At 37.6% G+C, this 21,498-nt stretch overlaps 2 protein-coding genes across 10 annotated transcripts in view; one reads left to right on the plus strand and one right to left on the minus strand.

Annotated features, from left to right (window-relative positions):
• Nucleotides 1–10,994, plus strand: part of St3gal6 (ST3 beta-galactoside alpha-2,3-sialyltransferase 6) — a 61,197-nt gene extending 50,203 nt beyond the window's left edge. For 7 of the 9 annotated variants that reach the window (XM_013024158.1, XM_013024161.1, XM_013024156.1 and 4 more), the window contains exons 8-11: nucleotides 4,191–4,377; nucleotides 4,481–4,618; nucleotides 5,681–5,833; nucleotides 8,197–10,994. In XM_013024158.1, the coding sequence (XP_012879612.1) occupies nucleotides 4,191–4,377; nucleotides 4,481–4,618; nucleotides 5,681–5,833; nucleotides 8,197–8,283 (565 nt within the window). In that variant the 3' untranslated portion in view covers nucleotides 8,284–10,994. Of the gene's footprint in view, nucleotides 1–871; nucleotides 984–4,190; nucleotides 4,378–4,480; nucleotides 4,619–5,680; nucleotides 5,834–8,196 lie in introns of those variants that run through there. The other 2 variants (XM_013024163.1, XM_013024164.1) reach the window with 2 other exon arrangements.
• Nucleotides 10,995–12,426: 1,432 nt separating this feature from the next.
• Dcbld2 (discoidin, CUB and LCCL domain containing 2) overlaps nucleotides 12,427–21,498 on the minus strand; it is a 52,314-nt gene continuing 43,242 nt past the window's right edge. The window contains exons 13-16 of the mRNA XM_013024183.1: nucleotides 18,778–18,871; nucleotides 15,372–15,421; nucleotides 14,535–14,672; nucleotides 12,427–13,864 (exon numbers count right to left, since the gene is read on the minus strand). Of these exons, the coding sequence (XP_012879637.1) occupies nucleotides 13,395–13,864; nucleotides 14,535–14,672; nucleotides 15,372–15,421; nucleotides 18,778–18,871 (752 nt within the window). The 3' untranslated portion in view covers nucleotides 12,427–13,394. The remainder of the gene's footprint in view (nucleotides 13,865–14,534; nucleotides 14,673–15,371; nucleotides 15,422–18,777; nucleotides 18,872–21,498) is intronic.

A 21,498-nucleotide genomic window follows, 5' to 3' on the forward strand; every position in this document is an offset into this window, starting at 1 on the left:
TTGTACAGTTTTGCTGCTTATTAATTTTTGAAAAACCTTAAGGTCTTGAATTCTAACAATCTGTCCCTTAGAGGAGAAGGAGATGGTTTATTGTGTCATTTTTCCAGGCTCAGTGGGCTGGTGGTGCCAAAAGCTAGGAGATGGATGAGTCAGGGCCATGTTGCTAGGGGACAACACTGTATTACCCGACTCTAGGCTGATCACAGCAAGGGGAAGTCTCCCTATGTGGCCTCCTCATTTAAGGCTTTTTGCCAGGAACACAGAGTGAACTTTTAATTTGTTTTGGTTAAGTGCCAACGACTCACTCATGTTTGGGAAATTGAAGTGAGCATGGGCAGGATACAGAATGCTGTATGTACCCTATTTCTCCACATATGAGATGCCAAAGAAAGCCAGAGGTACACTGTCAGAGGAGTGGGCAGTGCTGGCCAAAAATGTGTGCGCCTCTCATAGAAAACACACTTGTATTTTATCAGCGTGCAGAAAGAGGAGTGCTTTAGTACTACAGACATTTGGATCCAAATGCTACTTCCACCTCTTTGGCGTGTAACTCTGAAATGTTATATAATAGTCTTACTTCTATTTTTGTTTGCATAATATAATAGCAGATTTATTCAACTCAATGGGTGGTTATGAGAATCAAATGAAAGACTATGTACAAGCTACCAAGAATTAGTATTTGTTGAAAATGATATACTTTCCCAATAGAATATCTTTTCTGGAGTGTTGAGTATTTCTATACATCTCTAGGCCTGTCGATTGGTTCTTTTCAGTGTGTGTACCAAGTGAAATTTGTCATTGGAATATTGAAACTAGGAATAAATTCTTGGAATAACTCCATTTTGAGAAAGATAACTCAATCTGTCACTTGTCTTTTTGCTCAACAGTGTGCCATGTAAAAAGTGTGTGGTGGTTGGTAATGGAGGAGTTTTGAAGAACAAGACATTAGGAGAAAAAATAGACTCTTATGATGTAATTATAAGGTAAATGTATTTTGTATTTGCTAACCTAGAAGTGTTTGAAAATAATATGGTTTCCTACGTTAAGACATCTGTTTTTAATAAAACAATTTGTTTATGTACTTGATTATACAAATTTTGTTCTTGTTTGATGTTAGAATGGAACCTACAAGTTCCTGGTGTAGCAAGTATTTGTTACATCCCCTTAATGTGCTAGGCACAATTGGAGCCACTGAGGTGGCCGCAGTGGATCAGAATAGTATTCTTGCTCCCTGTGGAAGTTTTGTTGTCATTAAGGTAAAAAAATGATTTAAAATAGACAAGAATATAATTATTGTCATTTTGACAATCAGAACAAGATATGATAGGGGACAATTGAGGATCTTGTTGGGAATGGGTGAATACTTTGAGAAGATATTTAAGTTGGACCTAAGTGACCATCTGAAGCAGAGAAAATATTTACCACAGGCTCTCCTCAAATTTGGGGAGGGGAGGGAAAAAAACATATTGCAACAATGAGATGTACAAGATGCTATGTCAAAAAATAAACCTACGATTTAGGCGGGAGGTGGGGGGTGGATGGGAGTAGGGTGGGTGGGGTTGGGGAGGGGGGTGTAGTTGAGGAGGTGTGAGGGACAGGATGGTAGGGGGAAAACAAAGGAGGCAACAATGCTGGATAAGAAATGTACTCATTACCTTGCTCGTGTAACTGTAACCCCTCTGTACAGTAGTTTCACAATAAAAAAACTTATTTAAATAAAAAGAAGATATGATCCTGAGTTTGTGAGGAGTGGCAGAAAACTTAGTGAGATAGGAGGGCAGCCAGCTTGGGGAGAATGATATAGTAAGTTGCTAAGAGGTAAACAAAGACCAGGCTGTGTAGGAGGACTTTGTAAATTAGGATGAGGAGTTTAGATTTTATATGCAGCGGGAAGTTTTTGAAAGTTCTAAAGCAAGACGGGAATGTAATATTATGCTTTTAAAATATTCTAGCTACAGGATAGACAGCAGAACATGAAGGACCGGGGTGGAAATGAGGCACCTGATAATTCAGATAGGAGGTGATGATGGCTTGTGACAGGATGGTTATGGAGAGAAGTAGGTAAAGGTAGGTCAGTGGGCAGACTAGAAATGTTATAGATGAGGGTTATCAGTATTTATTGTTGTACTAGCTATCAGGACTAATAAGAATAAAGGAACCAAAGATGCCTCTAACCCTGCTTTTAGTTTAAGAAATTGACTAGAAAGTGATAACATGTATTGAGTTTGGGCATGCAGGAGTAGGAACAGGTGTAGAGGAAAAGCTTTCTGTAAATGAATGTTAGATTTGAGATACTTATGATATATGCAGTGGGCAAGTAGGCAATTGGATCAGCAAGCTAAAGTTTTCATGGTGAATGGCTTAAGAGCTGTGTTTACACCATGAGTTTGGTGAGAGTCCCAGGAACAGGATTGAAGTTTGGAGTGTTCAATACTGAAAAGTGGTTGCGCAAAGAAAAAGAAGTGAGCAAAAGGAATAGAGGCTCCACCAGTGAGATGAGACGTGACCACAGAAGCTAAGAGAGGACACCCAGCTCCCAAGGGTAATGAGGAAACAAAACATGAACAAGACAGAGAGGCTTGTCAAGCTGGAGCATATTGTCTTTCTTGACAAAACAGCCTTTCGGCATAATATGGCAAGAACCCAAACTGGAATGGGTTGAAGAGAGATGGACAGATGAGGAGATAGAGAAATCAGTACTCTCAACTCTTGAGAAATTTTGTTCTGAAGAGTTTAAAATGATCTGGTAGTTGGAAATGCTTGCACAATCAAGGAAGATACTTGTCTTTTCTTTTGTGGATGTAAACAATGCTAGGGAATATTGTGAAACTGATAGGAATGTAGAGAAGAGACTGGAGTGGTGAAGAAAAGAGGGTTTGTGTCCAGAACATGTGTGTGGTTAATGTTTTGTCATGGAAAGGAGAGCCAGGATTGTGCTTATAACTACTAGGAATCTCTGAGCTGTTGTGGTGGGGATATTTCTTAGTGGAAGGTTGGCCTGGGTATTTGTGTTAGATATGAATAGCCTTTTGTGGGAAAGCTAGCACACTGGGGCAACATGGTAGGATGGCCTGGCGTGACCTGGAGGTTTTGTTAGATTCCAAGCTCGTTTAGACATAGCAAAGCAATCTGACTTTCTGTTTATTACCCATTCGGATTATTGAGGCTACCAAACAATTTCAAAGTTTTCACAAATTTCTCTATCTAAAACCATCTAGTTCTGATGATTTAGGAACATGGCAAGCCCTTGTGAGGAAAATATAGATACATTTGGAAATCATTCAGTGTGCTATTGAAACAGCCTCATGCTATAGTCTTACATTACAGTCAGTGGCAAAGATCAAGACCGTATTTATCTTCCTAAGGGACACTGTTCTGGAAACAAAAAGCATTCCCTTTTTATAGCATGCCTTCATAGTGTGTGCTTTTAAATAGGGCATGTCTAACCTTGGCTTTGAGCAGACACAAACTTAGCAGTGGATCTTTGCAATTCTCCAGTGCAATCTAGCAATGGACATTCATTTGGTGGTAGAGAGGATAATATAGCAATTTGTACTGCTTCATTTCAGAGCACTAGTTGGATGGGTTTTCTTTAAAAAATATTTTATTTTGGATGGCTTTTCAAGCCACAAGTGACCAGACGAAGCAGAGAAAATATTAATAGGATCCCGAGTTTGTGAGGAGTGGCAGAAAACCTAGTGAGGTAGGAAGGCAGCCAGCTTGGGGAGAATGATACAGTAAATGGCTAAGAGGTAGACAAGGACCACTTACATGTAATTTTTCTTGCCTATCAGTTGCTTAGACACATGGCCATGAATTGCAATGTAGACTCTGTAACTGTGGGTATAGTAGAACTCTCTCTGGACTTCAGGGTTGTTGTCAATTGACGAGGCTTTGTGTGGTGGTCCCTTAACTTTATTCTGTGGTTTTCTTTTATTTAGTCTTCAGTTTTCCTATGAGCAAGTATCATTGGTTCTACTGTTGGTTTTCAAATACAAGTGACTATTTTTGCCTCTGATCAAGTATAAAAAAAGGAGTTATGTCTTTGATCATTATTTGTAAAATTCTGACCAATTATCTCGTAGTTTCAAAGTATTGTTGTTTGGTCTAATCCTGAAGGTGGTAAGAATTGTGATGAAAATGGCTCCTCCTCCACTTGGTCTACATGTCTCATGTCTTCCTACCCACAGAATGAATAATGGTCCTGTTTTAGGGCATGAAGAGGAAGTTGGGAGAAGGACAACCTTCAGACTATTTTATCCAGAATCTGTTTTTTCAGATCTCAATCACAATGATCCCAACACCACAGCGATTCTTGTTGCTTTTAAGCCACTTGATTTAAAGTGGCTGATGGAATTGTTGGCAGGTGGAAAAATAGTAAGTTGGCAAAACTGATCTGTCTTCAGGCAACCTTCAGTATTCTTTCCTTAAAAAAAAAGCACAAAAGACTACAATGCTCTATTTTCTATATTCATTTCAGAATACCAATGGTTTTTGGAAGAAACCAGCCTTAAACTTAATCTATAAGCCATATCAAATCAGAATATTAGATCCTTTCATTATCAGGACAGCTGCTTATGAACTGCTTCATTTTCCAAAAACATTTCCCAAAAATCAGGTATGTATGTCTATTTCCATTTTTTTTCAAACTGAAGATCCAGCTGGAATAGCATAGAGACTTTGCTGAAGATTGCAGAAACTATGGGGAACTGGCTCATGTGGTAGTTTGAGGTCCGTATCTGGTGAGGGGGAGCTTCCTTTCTCTTCATCCATCTACTTCTTCAGACACCTCGTCTTTAGTGTTGCACAGCACTACTACAGAGAGTCTAACTGGGTGGGCTGAAAGATGAGCTTGTGCCCAGAGTTGTAGAACAGAATTTAGTGCAAGTGTGCAGGACACAGCTTTCCAGGCTAGAATTTCATTAGTATTTGCTATATTAGTAACCTTCATGTTTCTCTAATGAGATATCTGCAACATGATATTTATGAAGAAAAGGTTTATTTAGCTGTGTTTGGAAATTCTTCAAGTGCACACTGGGTGGCTCCGTGCTTTGGATGTCTGGTGAGGGTGTAGGAGTGTATGTCAGAGCAAGTGCTTATATCTCAAGCACGGAGACAGAAAGGGAAACAACTAATTCCCATCATCTTTGTAGGGTCTTACTAGACTTTAGCTGGCACTCTACCACTTGAGCTATTGCTCCACTTTTGGCTTTTTGGTAGTTAATTGAAGATGAATGTTTCATGGACTTTCCTGCCTAGGCTGGCTTTATAACTGCAAGTAACTAGGATTACAGGTGTGAGCCACCAGTACGTAGCTTGTTTTGTATTTAAAAGAATTCCAGCAGGATCCTCTTCCTTATACTTCAAGTATCTCTTCACCTGATGGCTGTTTTCTGAGTTAGTATTGCAGCTAAATATTATATTTGAAAGATTTTCAGTTTATATTCAGTCTGAGTTTATGTTTCTACAGGAGTTTTTGTTGTTGTTGTTGTTTTCTTCTAGAGTACAGTGTACTATTTGGAGCTTCAGTCTCATGACATGATGAAGGCTTAACTATTTCCCTTTTAATTAACTGTTCCATGTTTATTTGTTTTTTTAAATAAGTCTAGGACAACCGAATATATTTTGGAAATAAGTAGCTCATTTGGGATTAAGAATTTTGCTTTCCATTTCCCTTTAGAAACCCAAACACCCAACAACAGGGATTATTGCCATCACACTGGCGTTTCACATATGTCATGAAGTTCACCTAGCTGGTTTTAAGTACAACTTCTCTGACCTCAAGAGCCCTTTGCACTACTATGGGAATGCCACCATGTCTTTGATGAATAAGGTAATATACATATCATTTAAGGTAGCATACAAATACTTTGGCCTGTTGATCTTTGCGGTCAGAAAGCCTGTGTTTCTCTTTTTTACTCTCTCATTTTACTGAGGGAATTTTGAGGATTTGATGGGAGTTCCAGACTACCCAAGATTGAAAAGACAAATCAGGCCCAGAGTTCATTTTACAAGAGCAATTCCTAATCTGTGGAATTCAGACTCTCTGAAGAAGCTCATAGTTACTGCCAAGTACAATCAAATCCATATAGGGACTAAGCTTTATTTTAGACACTTTCTATTTGCTGTTGTTTAAATATGAAACCTTCTGTTTGAAATATACAAATTCACTAAAATGCATGAATTGCTATATGCATAGTAATGATTTTCATATTTTCCTTTGTAAAGTAGACAAGATGGCCTAGACCAATCCAAAATCGTAAAAGAATATGAATTGCCAGGAAGGTGGAACACTTACTTGATCATGTGGTCACAAAGAGAGATAAATACTGGCAGGTTTGATCTTGAATTTTTATTTTCAATGACTGAGATGGAATTTCCTTTATAATTCTCTAGATTAGTAGTATGCCATATATATCAGGATTAAATTATTTGTGTATTTTAAATATTAAAATGTGAATGCTTTGTTGTATACATATGACTCTCATGAAGTCAGTCCCCCTTTAAATCATCCCAAATACTGCATAGGACTAGGAAGTAGTACTAATGAGGTTGAGTGTTATTTATTTTTGCCTGACCTGGGGCTTGAATTCAGGGCCTGGGTGCTGTCTCTGAGTATCTTTGTGTTCAATGCTAGCTCTTTATCATTTGAGCCACAGTGCCAATTCTGACTTTTTTGAGTTTGTTGGAGATAAGAGTGTCATGTGGACTTTTTTGCCTGGGCTGCCTTTGAACCGCGATCCTCAGATTTCAGCCTCCTGAGTAGATAGAATTACAGGCCTGAGCAGCTAGAATTATAGGCCTAATTCACCAGAGCCAGGTAAGGTTGGTTTTTGTCATCTCCTACCTCACCCCCAGCTCTTTCACACAATGTGTTTCAAACACTTGAGTAGTTCCAGAATTATGGCCAGAACAGACTTTAAATGTTTCATTTCTCCTCAACCCAAATCCTTCCTCTAGCACTTGTGATATTTCAAGAATTCTATTAGGAGGCTGAGATCTGAGGATTGCAGTTCAAAGCTAGCCTGGGCAGGAACATTCATGAATCTCTTATCTCCATTAGAAAACCGTTAAGTGTAGCTGTAGCTCTGGTAGAGTGCTAGCCTTGAGCAAAAGAAGCTAAGGGACAGTTCCTAGGATGTGAGTTCAAGCCCTGCAACCAACAACAATAACAACAATAAATATATATATATACATATATGTATATATATTAGATTAAAACTATTTCCTGGAGAAGATTAGGGTCCCATCAATAGAATCACATTTTTAGTTCTATTTTTGCTGTGCTGGGGATCAAAACCCATGTTATACAGGTTAAGCAAGCATTTGACCACTGAGCTCCACTCCTGCCTCCGAATTGTTTTTCAAAACACATTTTAAATTGAACCAGAATTTATAGTAGTCTCTTCTCTCCAGGTTATTTAATGTCTTGGTGTCAGTCCTGGAGCTTGCACTCAGAGCCTAGGTGCTGTCCTTGAGTTTTTTGGTCAAAGCTAACACTACCACTTGAGCCACAGCTCCACTTCTAGCTTTTTGGCAGTGAAATGGAGATGAGTCTCAGACGTTCCTGGCCAGGCTGACTTTGATCCGTGATCATCAGATCTCAGCCTCCTGAATAGCTAGGATTACAGGCATGAGCCACCTGCACCCCGCAATTTTTTTTTTTAATGAGTTCAAGGTGCTGATAAAAATAACAACGACAAAAATCTATTCAGACCTAAAACTTTTGTCTCTGGAGTCATACGATTCAGTGTATCAGATAACTAGAAGTTTCTTTGCTTTTTTTTGGTTAGTCATAGTGAGTTCATGGCCTAGGTACTGTCCCTGAGCTTTTCTGCTCTAGGCTAGTGCTCTACTACTTTGAGCAACAGCTCCACTTCTGGTTTTCTGGTGGTTAGTTGGAGATAAGAGTCTCATGGACTTTCAGGCTGGCATTGAACCACTATCCTCAGATTGCAGCCTTCCAAATAGCTAGGATTACAGGCATGAGCCATGCACACCATACCTTAGAACTTTCTTAAATGACAGTTTAAGTAGAAAGATTGGCTTTCTACTTAGGTTGAGCAAGGAGAAATTAGGTAATGAAAGTCCAGCTGACTTATTACTAACCTTTGAGCTTCATAATATGGCATTGCTGTGCTCACATTTTTGACTTTGGCCAGATGGTAATCTTACCTTTTTCTTTTTCTTCTTTAGAATGCATATCACAATGTGACAGCAGAACAGCTTTTTTTGAAGGACATTATAGAAAAAAACTTTGTAATCAACTTGACTCAAGATTGACCATATGAACTCAGATGGTAACAGTATTGGTTTTATTTTTGTACTGCAATCTTTAGTTTATTTTTGAATATGTTGAACTCATAAAATAATTATGTACATTGTCTGTTGCTGCCTGGTGATTTATAACCACCAGCTTAATCTCTGTGAATTTATTTATGAAAACCAAGAAATAGTTAAGATATCAGGGAAGTTTTGCTTGTGTTGTGTTTTTAACATAAGCTAGTTTTTTGGAGGTGTTTAAAATTGTCTTTTTATAGTTTCTTTATTGTAGGTGTCGGAGATGTAGTTTACCATGTTTGACTGTAATGTGTCACTTTGAGAGGAATGTTTGTCTACTGTTATAGCTGGCAGATGAGAAATTGGCAAGTGATTTTGTGTTAATGTAGCCACTCACTTGTGGATCTTAAGTTTATAGTGGTTTAATTATGCTTTTACCTCCTGCAATTAATTAAAGTCATTAGAATGAGTAATAATTTGGTAGCTAGGAAAGATGGTATACATTACAGTTTTCTTTTTAAGTTAAAGAAAATAGGCCAAACATGAGATTCTGGATGTCAATGAATTACTTAATGGCTTTGCATTACTTTAATAAAGCTTTCCTTGACACAAATAAGGAAAAGAAACTTCAAGGAAAGAAATTTTAAAGGATTATTAGATCTTTTTTGTTTTGCTTTGTTTTTTTGACAGTCCCATGTGCTCCAGGCTGGCCTTGAGTTGGTGATCATTTGCCTGGCTCTTGAGTACTGAGGTTTCTGGCATGTGATTACACGTTTGACTTAAATTTTTTCCCTTGGCTTAATTTATTCATTAAATTTTGAGTTTCTATTTGAATTGGGAAATATACAGTCTTAAAAAATCAAGATATTTCTTGACTTCTTAATTTAAAAACCCCCAAATCCAACATTAAATTTAATCTTCAAATGAAAAGTTTACCTGGCTGTTTTAGGGGCACCAGAGAAGGATATCATGAAATGCAAACTGGCTACTGCCCTTTCTGCAAGTTAATACAACCAAAAGCTATTTTGGAGAGAGAGAATAACAGGTGAAGAAATCAAATAGTAAATGTTATGAGGATGGAATTGAAAGGTGTCAGTAGACTTTCAAACAATTAATATGTGGTTAACACAGGTGTTAGTGACAACCAGGGTCAGTAAAGGAGTAAGTGGAACTCTTTTAAGCAGCCTGTAATGCAGAGAAAAAATAGTTGACTAAACAAACCTGATGTTAGTTATATGGACTTAGTTCTGCTGACAATGCATGCTCATTCAGTACTCTGGTTTCATTTGGTTTTCCTAATAACTGCAATGGAAAGGTTGAAGACTGAAATGCACATGTGTTCAGATGTGTTGAGGATATTTTCCTCACATCACAAAGCCAAGGCTTGTACTTACTGCTTAAATTGAGTTTGATATGAGGTAAAAATCAGGCTTCAAAATGGAGGTGGGGGGGCGGAATATTAAAGCAAAATGCCAATAGCATTTTCAAATGTTGCTATTAGCACTATAATACTAAACATAAAATTATGATGTTAAAACTGAGAAATATGGCAATTTATATAATATGGCAACCTACAAACATCAGTCATTTTATTTAAGTCAAATAATTTCAGCAAGACATATTTATATATATATATACTATACAATTTATTAAAAACATGAACACATTAAAATCTCACTATTTATACAGTCTAAATTCTAGCAACATATACAAATACTGAGTGACTACAGTACATGCCGAGGTAAGAAAAAATACATTCTGGGAGAATCCTGCAGACACCCAACCGTTTTTACTTCCATTATGTATTTCAATACATGTTTCCTTGCTACCTTTCCCTGTGCCAAAAAAAGGAGAAAAAAAGAAAAAGAAACTAGTCACAAGTTGGATTAAATGAGAATTGGTGCCAGAGTTGATGGAAAAGATAAATAACCATCCAACTCTGTAAATTTCGCACTTTAGGGACTTACAAATTCAGAGTCATTATTATTATTATTACTGTTATTTTCTTTTTAAGGCAGCACTTCATCAGTTCTCTTAAGAGGGTTTGAAAACCGTTCAATGTCCCACATAATCTGTTCGTTCTTATCAGCTGTCACATCTGCCAGTGTTTGCACAGCCCTTTGCTCTCCAAGGGACAAGACATAGAAGGTCAACTTTATTTATCACTGTCTACAGCTTTGTGGACACATCCATGTTTAGATGAGCTCATATTCTGCTTTCTCCTCTCTGAGTATCATAATTTTAATTCTTCTGTACTTGAACCGGTTTTTTGTTTTGTTTTCATCAGTGAATAAACCCATTTGTTCAATGCAAAGTGCAAATAGTGAATTTGAACTTCCATAACTGGGCTAGATCTGGTGCATGCAACTGGATCTATTTAGATTTACAGAATTTAATAAAATAACAAACCAGAACTCACAGTAAGGATCAAGTAACAGCCAAGCCTATAATTTTATGAAACCCACAATGGTCACACTTGCCACATCATTGTTGGCTTCTGTTTCTAAAACTGTATTGTTAGGGAAAATTTACTCCAATAAACCATGGTAACTTGAGTTAATTATTCCATATGAAGAGTAAAAATCAAGGAAATTTTGTCAAATGATTACTTTCACATTCTCAGTTGTTACTTGATTGTCTCCAATGCTATATATTTCAAACAAATAATGTACTAAAAAACAAAAATTTAAGAAAACAATATCCTTATATGAAAACTAAAGGAAAGTACAAAATCAGAAAAATATTTGAATTAGGCTCAGTTCTTCATCTGGAAAGTAAAATATATAAAGAGTCAAAACTAGATATTTTATTAAAATCATTGGTAGTTCAAGCACAGTGGCAATATGAATCAAGTCTTAAAATACCCAACATTTCAAAAACACTGCCTCACAAAAGCAAACTCCAGGGAAAAACAACCAGGTACTCTCAATTACACAAACATAGCAAGCTTCTTTGGGAAAATAAAAGTTATTGAAAACGTGTCTCTTAGAACATCAAACAGATGTAAGACAGGGTAAAGTATAATCTGTGTACCAAGTATGAATAAGGACACTAAAGCAACTGGTTTACTCTTCCCACCTGAAAGGGGATATATGCATTAATACATGTGCTTTTACACATTCATATATGGATTAATACAAGAGTTCAATATCTGTGCTTTTTGTTTCATTCTGAAACAAAATATGCATTGACTTCTCAGTAAGTGGAATTGTGCCTCAAAGTCTGGAGAAGAAAAAGAAAAAGAAATCATACAAGGAGAAAGCAGGATAACTATATAATTAAATTGTTCTCATTTGAACCAATCTTTTAGAATGTTGATGTTTAAAAGAAAATAAAATTAAACACTGTCCATTATTATTCTAATCTTGCTAACTTTTGGCAACATTATAAGCTGGTGGCATAAGTCCAAAGAAATGATAGACACTAATGGGAAAGTACATTTTAACAGTATGTCCACAAACTGAAGTTTGTTTTGAACATGGCCTGGACACCTAAGCTATATTTCGTTCAAGACTAGTGCTCTACCACTTCAGCCACAGTGCCACTTCGGCCTTTTCTGAATGGTTTATTGGAAATAAGAGGCTCATGAACTTTCCTGTCTAGGCTGGCTTTAAATTGTGATCCTCATATCTCAGATTCCTGACTAGCTAGGATTACAGGCGTGAGCCACCAGCACCTGGCAACAAACTGAAGTTTATGAAGAAGAGGATATCAAACCTGATAGATTTATCATATGGTGAGCTTCTTACAATGTCAAAAAAACATTTAAAGGTAGGTTTTGCACTCTAAGCGAATATATTACAGATGACTTCTAACTTACCTCGACTGAAACTAGTTCTGAGTAGGTCATAAACAACTGGTAATCTGGAATTTGCTGGGCAATTTCATTTCCTAGCTTGCTATTTGTTCCCTTTACATATGTGATAGGACATGCCTCTTCACACAAACAGGCATAAGCATAATCACACACTACTCAAGAAAGTGTGCTGGGTTTCTACATCTCCTAGTGGCTTACTGAGGACACCAGTGGCCTATGCTTATAATCCTAGTTACTTGAGAGGCTGAGATCTGATCACAGTTCAAAGTGACACTGAGCAGGAAAGGGTATGAAACTCTTTATTTCCCATTACCCACCCTCATCCCCCCCAAATTATTTTACTTAACTAAAAATTATAAAAAAAATACTTTGTGTGTGTAAAACCAAACAGAACAAGTAACTTTTTTAAAGGTAATTTACATTACTTTTGAGTGATACAGAATAAATAATCTCTCCTTTACTGCTTTTCAAAACTGTCAATTACTTATCTCCTGATTCTATATACTGCAGTCTATAGAACAACACTGGGGAACTGGTTTTGTTAAACTAATAAAGTGAGCACCAACTATTGATAAAATTTTACAGACAAAACGCAGCTAGCCACAAAGGGGCTGGCGATAAATTAAGTGTGACAAGATGGAGTCTTGTACTACAAAGTATTAAAGCTCTTAAACACTGTCTGCAAGTGAAAGTCACTCACCCCTCTACTACACATCAGTTTCCCAGCTATGGGTCAGGGTCAGTCTAAGACAAACAAGTATGTATGGTTGCTCTCAAAGCAATGCTTTTACCAGTAATTATTTTCAAAAAAAAAAAAAAAACCCAACAATTCAGAAAGCAATAAAAGAAAGAGGAGGAAAGGAATGAATGTACCTACTTTTCACAAACGGAGAATTTCAAGCCATTAGATATTTCAAAAACAGTACCATGCATTATTGCCATTCAGGCTTATAGAACCCTCTTGAGTTCATTAATGTACCTGCAGCTTGGTAATAAATACTTTCAGTGATTTTCAGTTTCTCTGAAGTGCATTATAGGGAGCTTTTTCTGTATTAAAAAATAGTGTTTTACAGTAGTAAACAAACAGGATATTTGAAATGTAACAGGCAAGCAGTAACTGTGCCACAGTAACACCTTTAAAGCGATGGCAAGGTAAGTAGTTTCTGTATCTTGGTCACCACATTTTCCCAACCACTTCAGTGACAGATATGTAATACATTCTATATATTACTACCACTAATAATTAAAGAAAAGCCATGTGCTTTCAATTGATGCTTTGTAAAAAGCAGCATCCCCTTCAAAGGATTTCTTTAAAAATGTCACAGTCTCCATCTCTTCCTGCTGCGGATACTTCCTGTGCACTCTGTGGTACCTGGTATACAAATTCATCTGGGGCAGCTGGACCTGACTTTCCACCTTTTGGAGTGTCATACTGAGCCCGGCCTGAAGAGCAGCTGTCAGTCCTGGAGAGAAGTACATTGTATGTCCCCACTAAAGGGGGTGGTTGGTTCCCTGTAGCTTTGAAAGTGGATGTGGAGGGCAGACCCACAGAGGCTGTGGGGCGCCCTGACATGTCCATGATGATCGGGGTTGCGTACTCAGGCCCAGTGATGGGAAGTGGTTCAGCATAGGCATGATACACTTCTGTCATGGGGGAATTGTAAGGATCTAGGTCTGCGTAGCCGACTTCTTTTCCTTCTTCTGGTTTAAAAGTAGATCTCTGGTGAAGTGTACCAACAATTCCTCCCACAAGTGGCTGTGCATATTCTGTAGATAACAGAGACACAACAGAAAAGTTACTAATACAGAGATTACACAATTTGAGGGGACAGCTGCAGGTTACATCAAAAGCACACACTTCTTCAGGTAATGCTGTTGCTATCAATAGCTTGGTTAAAACCAATTTAAAAAATTAAAGATGTCATTCAGTATCTCAAAGTAGTAGTGAAATGTTCTAAAGCCTCATTCATGTAATTTTATATAAATAGTGGTTGTTTATATTCTTTAGACTTAAGAGTAACAATGGGACAGAATAATTTCATTACTGGAATATGTATTAATCTTAGAAAATATAGTCTGAGAATTTGCTTCTCTGTCAAATATTATGAAATATTTAAAATCAATATGCATTGGGATAACAGAAAACTGTAAATCCCTTTCTTGGTTATTGTATTGTTAATACTCTGTTGTCCCCCCAAACAAAACAAATGCGCCCCAAGTTAACAGATAAAATACCCAGTCTTTAGAAATGAATGTCCAATTTATGAATAGAGTATCTAAGAAAAATGACTCTCTCGAGGTCACCTTAATAAAAAGTTTACCTGCAGAAAACAGTTTAGCTTTACAATATACAAAAAGATACTGTAAAACCCAAAGCCTTTGCTGAAAACCTAAGCAGGTCTTCCCTCTGCCCGGGTGAAGGCTGTGTCATAATTACCTGCAGAGTCTGTTTGCAACACTGCGGTGACTTCCCTGGGACTCAGGTGATTGACTTCACTACTGCTGTAGCGAACTGGAGTTTCTTCATGTTCCACTGATTTGGCAGGGAGAAACTGCTTCATCCCTTTCCACCAACCTTCACAGTCATTATAAGCCAAAGAGACCACTTACTCATGTAACAAATACCTACATAAATTATCCTTCGCATTCAAACTGATTTTCTGCCTTGATAGACTATCTCGTGCAATGGTTCAATGCACTAAAAATTTCACTGCTCTTACAGGTGGCCAGGTAGTGTGTTCTATTGTGGGAATAGTTTTTAAGTAAGTTTTTCTGAAAAAACAAAAACGCAGAACTTTTCAAGACTTGTACTGGAGTATCAGAAGCACTAGGTATATTGTAGTGGCCTCTAGCTTTGTTCTCTTCTTGGCTTCTAGCAGTGAACTCTAGAGAACCTTTGGTGTCAGGAGATGACAACCCATCACCTCTGAGATAGCAGACCTTACTGATTTCATAAACTGTTTGACTCTGCTTGGTAAGTGGCCATGGCAGAGTGACAAACACACACTGTGTTCCTTGGACCACAGTCCTTGGTTTTGTACTAATATAACAGACACATAGGAAAAGCCAAACAACAGTTCCAGAAGAAAAACCACAGCATGCGTTCTGAGAAATTTGCACTTTCCATTCCATTACTTGTTAACTAGAAGAGATTTTGCAGAAGGATAAAAATAGAAGAGGAATGCCACCTGTCTTCACTGGAGAGACCCAGAGGGCCTGAGAACAGCCTTTCTCTCACTACTGCCACCTAGAGGACTTCCCTTGTGAAAGTTACCTGCTCGGTCCCAATAAGGTAAGTCATAGGTGCCTTCAGTTTTTTTCTTTCTGGAAAAATACAGTGGCACAAAGTTAGCTAATAGAGTAGATTTTCTCATAAGAAATCTCTGAGACTGCAGCATTAATGTCAGAGTTAATAACATTTCTACTGACCGATATACATGAGTGAGTTCTCTTCTTCATTTGACTCTCAATGTTAACACTGCAGAGGCTTATACATTTTAGAATCTCATTTCCTTTTTTTTGGGGGGGGGTCCGGTCATGGGGCCTGAACTGGGCCTGGGCGCTGTCCCTCAGCATTTCAGCTCAAGGCTACACTCTACCACTTAAGCCACAGTGCCACTTCCGGCTTTTGCTTATGTGGTGCTGAGGAATCGAACCCAGGGCCTCAGGCATGCAAGGCAAGCGCTCTACCACTGAGCCACCTTCCCAGCCACCACATTTTAGAATCTCAATAAATTGAAGTTCTTGTTTTCTATCTATTAGCCACTCTTGGAATGATAAAAAGGTCAAGTCTGTAGATGAAAAGACTGAATCATATTAAAGGCTCAGCCCTGATAGGTGGGCTATTACAGTCAAATTCTGCTAAGTCTGTTAAATTTCACAAAACCATCGATTCATAAAATTTACTGAAAAAAAAATCCGGTGGTGTTCTTCACTGTTCTTTTCTAAGTTCCTACTGTTCTTCTACTCCTTTGTCCCAGAGAATGCTACCATCATCACAATGCTCAATGTCACAAACATGGCTTTCATTAAAAGCCTAAGCCACTTGCTTTATCTATTAGGAAACGTTTGCTATTCAGTATTGATATTTAAACCCTCTTTATCTTACAGACTATTTATTACTTCATTTTGTCAAAATGAAGTATAATATAAATTTGTAAAGAGATGGTGGGCAGTCAAGCTGTTAATCAGCCCTGAATGTCAGGGCTCTGGTAGCTCACACCTATATAATCCTAGCTCCTCAGAAGGCTGAGATCTGAGAATTACAGTTCAAAAGCCAGTCCGGGCAGCAAAGTCCATGAGACTCTAATCTCTGATTAACCACAAGAAAATTGGAAGTGGTACTGTGGCTCAAAGTGGCCCTGAGCAAAAAGAGCTCAGAGACAGCACCCAGGCCCCATGTTCAAACCCTACAAGCAACAAAAAACAGCCCCCCTCCAAAAAAAACCTGAATGGAAAAAAATAATAAATAATGGTGGTTTACAAAACAATTGTGGCCTCAAAATCTCTATCATATACTAAATGGAGTTTAGATATATGGCTCAGAAAAAGAATTAATGACATAAGTATTAGCCAAGGCTTGCACTATAAAGGTTTTTAAATAGTATCAGTAACAAGCTTTTAGCCTATTAACTTCATATAAGTGCTTGGAATAATGGTTGGTACAGGTTCAGGTTTCAGTATGTTACAGCTGGTTTTTAAAAAATTTTTATTCTTTTGTCCTTTTTTCCTGAACTGTCTGTCAAGAAGTTAATCATAAGCAATTTTACTCCAGTTTTCCAGCTCAGCCCTTGTATCCCGAAAACTAAACATGTGTAACCATTCCAAACTTAAGACCTGACTGTGCCTTCCTTCAACTATACTCTCCATCCTCTTCCTCACCACACAGAACTCTCCCCACAGTAATCATACTTCAATTATTTATTACACTGTCAGGGACAACCATTTGTCAGAGCACACGCTGAAACTTAATCCTAAATACCTCATACTAGCTGGGTAGCCTTGAGCAAGTTTTATTTGCTTCTAGCCTCATCATTACTGTTATTCAGTTCACTAACTGTATCACACACTTGCCTCTCCTGATATTTTAAAGTTCTTTCCCCCTCCTTCCCAAAAGTGCCTTAACACTCCTTTACTGGCTCTCTGAATCTGAGATCCTTGTCCCTTCCCTTTGTGGCACACATTCTATGGGAGGCATCACGGGTGATTATTCGGCACTGCAACCTGTCCTGGTCTGTAAGCTTTGGCATTCACCATGGAGCTCCTCAACACAGGGTCAAGACTTGGCACAGGGTAGCAGCCAAGTCTTAAAATACTTGTTGCAGGACTAAACTAAAAGAAAAAAATGAAGCATCTTTCTCTACCAAACATGTCCCTCCTGCTTTGCTACCTCACCTCATGACATTGCTACAAGTTTAACTGCATAAGCCAGAACCTTCAAGTCCATACTGGTTCCCTCCTTTCTCTCTAGTCGACACCTCATCATGTATCCTTATGATGCTGCTCTAAAACACAGCATCACCGGTGAGGTTTCTGCCTGACCCAACGGTTTTCCAAACTCACCTGGGCTGCCTCTTCTTTCTCCTCGTTAATCCACCCCTACTCCTGTCACTACATAGCTGCACCTGTTTGCACAATACTCAATGATTTGCCCATCTGTAAAATAAAACCTACATTTATCTCTATTAGAAAGCCTTTCTTGATGCAGGCCAAGACTATTTCTATGATTGTACCACTCAAGACTCTCATGTCAAGTCTACATGAACTGAATCTTGTTTTGTATCTAGTCTGCATCTCTGCTTTCATGTTAGAAATTTCCTCAGTCTGGACTATTCTTATTGTGATGGTCTGAATGTTTGTCTCTCTCCTATGTTCAAATATTGAAATCCTACCCACAAAGTGAGGAAATGGCAAATCAGGGCCTCTGAGAGGTGGTCAGAGCATACATTTAAGGATCTCATAAATGAAATTAGTGCCCTTATGAAAGAGGCCTGAGGGGGCTTGTTGACCCGTTTGCCAGTGTGAGGACACAGCAAGAAGGTATTGTCTCTGAATCAGCAGAGCCTTCATTGTTGGCTTGAATCTGCCAGTGCCTTGATCTTTCACTTTTCAGCATCCAGAACTGTAATAAGTAAATTTTTGTGGTTTATAAATCAACTTGGCTTCTGGTATTTTTCTTCTAGCAGCCCAATGGAACATGTACTTCCCTCTATTTAGGCATCCAATTTCTCTAAGACAAAACATAAGGAGTCTTCCTTCCTAAAGAAAAGGCTTAAGATAACTTTGAAGGTTCCCTGAGCACTTCATAAATAACTCATCAAGTCACATGATGGGTTTTCTGTTTTGTGTCAGTCTATCTTGCTAAACACTATGGAGAAAGAAATTCGTCTCAGTCTTCCAGTAACTATTACTCAGTTTCTATTGTGTTTCATTGTTCATATTAATGTACAGACCTTAATGTACAAGTCCAGAGTGATACAATAAAGGTTTCAATGACAAGTTCTGGGACTGCAACTTACTAGTTTGAAATCATATTAAAAAAAAATCACAATTCCTGTTCTAATGAATACTATCACTCTCCAACAGGAGAATTGTCCTGTATTCATATTTAGATTCTATGCACACTAGAATGCTTTCTACATTCCCTAACAACCAACCAGGTGAGCTAGCTGTATACGAACCTGTTTCTCCAATGCCAAGCACACACTAATATGAGGATGAGAGTAGTAAGGACCATGACTAGAACAGGGACAAGAACTGCAGCCAGCGCTACATCTGAAATGATAAAAACAAATATAAACACAAGTCATATGAACACCAAAAGCAGAAATCACAAAGAGATAGATTCAGCTATACTATATTCACTATTTCTATCTTAAAAAAATACCTTATACAATGTTTATCAAAATCCAGCATAAAAAAATACCTTGTACAATGTTTATCAAAATCCAGCATAAGTTTGCAACTTCACAAGGTTTCCAAGATACAGGGACATGTGTACAACTATTCACTTCATGTTGGAAATTTGTATAGAATTTTAAATCAAATCAAATGGCAAGACAAACTATATATAGGGTAAATCACTATCTGCATATGTTAGTAAAGATAGTGTGAGGATGAGTATGCTTCAGGACTTTACAAGTAAAAAGCAAACAAGATAGTAGAAAAATTAAAAATCAACTGCTCACTCACTGAAAAACAAGTACTGACCACCACTAGTAACTCAAGAAATTAAGTTAAAACAAGATACTTTCTTATTAAACTGGCAAATGTCTGAAGAAAGTACAACTAATAGTTTAAGAGGATGCCAGGACACATTTTTTAATGTGAATATATAAACTAGTAATACTTTGTGACTGATATTTTGTGTTAGTATCTATAAAAAGTTATGATAGTGGTGAATTTAATTTAATTTCTTCTGGGGAAGAAATTAAAGACATTGAACATATTTCAACATATTTAAATATAAAAAACAAATAATATAATAAACATCTTTAAACATATTCATTCCTACTTTTTTCATAAGACAGAAGAATTGAAAATTATCCAAATATCTCATGATGAATGAGAATAAGAGAATCATGGCACCATCCACGGTTAAATACAGCAATTGTCAATGATGTTACCACACAATGACAAAACATTTCTTAGCTAAGGACAGACAACAATGTAGTGTCCAGAAGTAATAATAGGTCTGAAACTTGACATGAGACTGGAGCTGGCCTTAGGAACTTAGCGATGGCTCATCACATATGGAGTACAGGGCCTACATACTGATAGATCCGTCCAAGGTTATTTTGAATGTTAGATGCTTCCTTCTGCCTTCAATCCCGTCCTAGCTTTGAAGATGATAAGAGCAGAAAAGGCTGATATTCACTGAGGACCTAAGAGCCAGGCACTGCTGGATCTAACCCCCATCACATTCTTTACTCAAAAACTGTATCCAAGAGAGGAAGATAAGGGATAGGAGAGAGGGAGAGGATAATCAATTAGTTAATGGACTGGTATGAGGACAAAGTGATCAGTTTTAGAAATACCCTTCTTATCAATATAACCCACAGAGGATACAAATCTGTAGACTCTTCAAAGAGGGGATTTTCTTCCAATTTTTTTGTACTTTCTTTGGGAAATGGAAGAGATAACTGAGTGATAGAGATAACTGAGTGTTTATGGATTTGAAAAATACGAAAATTGAGAGCAAACAGAAGAATTCACTAGGGAATTGTGACAGATCTCATCAAAATCTGACTGTAACATACTTTTCCCCTCTTCTCTTCTTTCTCTGCTCCCTTCTTACCCTACCTCTCTGTGTTCATGCACTGCTGCTAATCAACTCCAGGGCCTTGGCCACACTAGCTAAGTGCTCTACCATTGACCATCCCTAACCCTCCCTAAAATTTTTGAGGCTGGCAAGAACATGACTGGATAGAAATAGAATATGATTGAATCACAGCTTAAAACTTCTGCTTAGCTAACAATAAAGAACAAAACAACAACAAAACTCCATACCCACCATCCCAAAGAAAAGGAGACAGGAGGTCTTCAACTGAGAAGATTCATTCTTACAGGGATCTAGTTCTGGAAAAAGAGACTGGAGGATACCTTGATATTTAGAGATTCTTTAATCAGATTTTAAGATAAGCAATGGATTTAAATGACTGAGCTTCCATTCAGGCACAAGGTTTTGTCTAAATATATGCCATCCACAAACTGTTAGATGATCTCCACCAGTAGACAGAGATACTGGTATCTCTCGCCTTAAGAATGTCAGCTTCTTTCCCGTGGCATGAGAATAAAATTGATCATGACAGAAATACTTTAGAAGACAGGAAAGAAACGGTCCTGAAAAACTATAAAGGAATGTATCTCAATGCTAGCACATGTTTAGAAAAACAGATAATGCTAGCACATTTTTCAAAAACCAAACTGATTCAAAATCCACATGGCATAGATTTGTCCTCACTGCATTGTTCTGCTTTTTATCTGTTAGGAGGGACAGAAACTCCATGACAATACTGACACTTCATTTTCTGAATTTAACTAAAGCTTTACTTTTCAATGACTAGCCAATAAAAGTATCTGCCTTATGTATTTTAACATCTTATTTATCATTAGTGACACAATTTTAAATCCTAACACATTTTTAATCTGAAAAAATAATAGTAATTGTAAACACCTAAAAATCAGAGACCAGAGTATTCTTTAGAAGTATTATTTTCTTTCTTTCTTTTTTTTTTTTTTGTCAGTTGTGGGGCATGAACTCTGGGCCTGGGAACTGTCCCTGAGTTCTTCAGCTCAAGGCTAATGCTCTATCACTTGAGCCACAGCGCCACTTCCGGCTTTTTCTGCTTATGTAGTGCAGAGGAATTGAACCCAATGCCTCTTGCATGCAAGGCAAGCAC

Source organism: Dipodomys ordii, unplaced genomic scaffold (genome assembly GCF_000151885.1).
Source record: "Dipodomys ordii isolate 6190 unplaced genomic scaffold, Dord_2.0 Scaffold73, whole genome shotgun sequence".
NCBI classification, from domain to species: Eukaryota; Metazoa; Chordata; class Mammalia; order Rodentia; family Heteromyidae; genus Dipodomys; species Dipodomys ordii.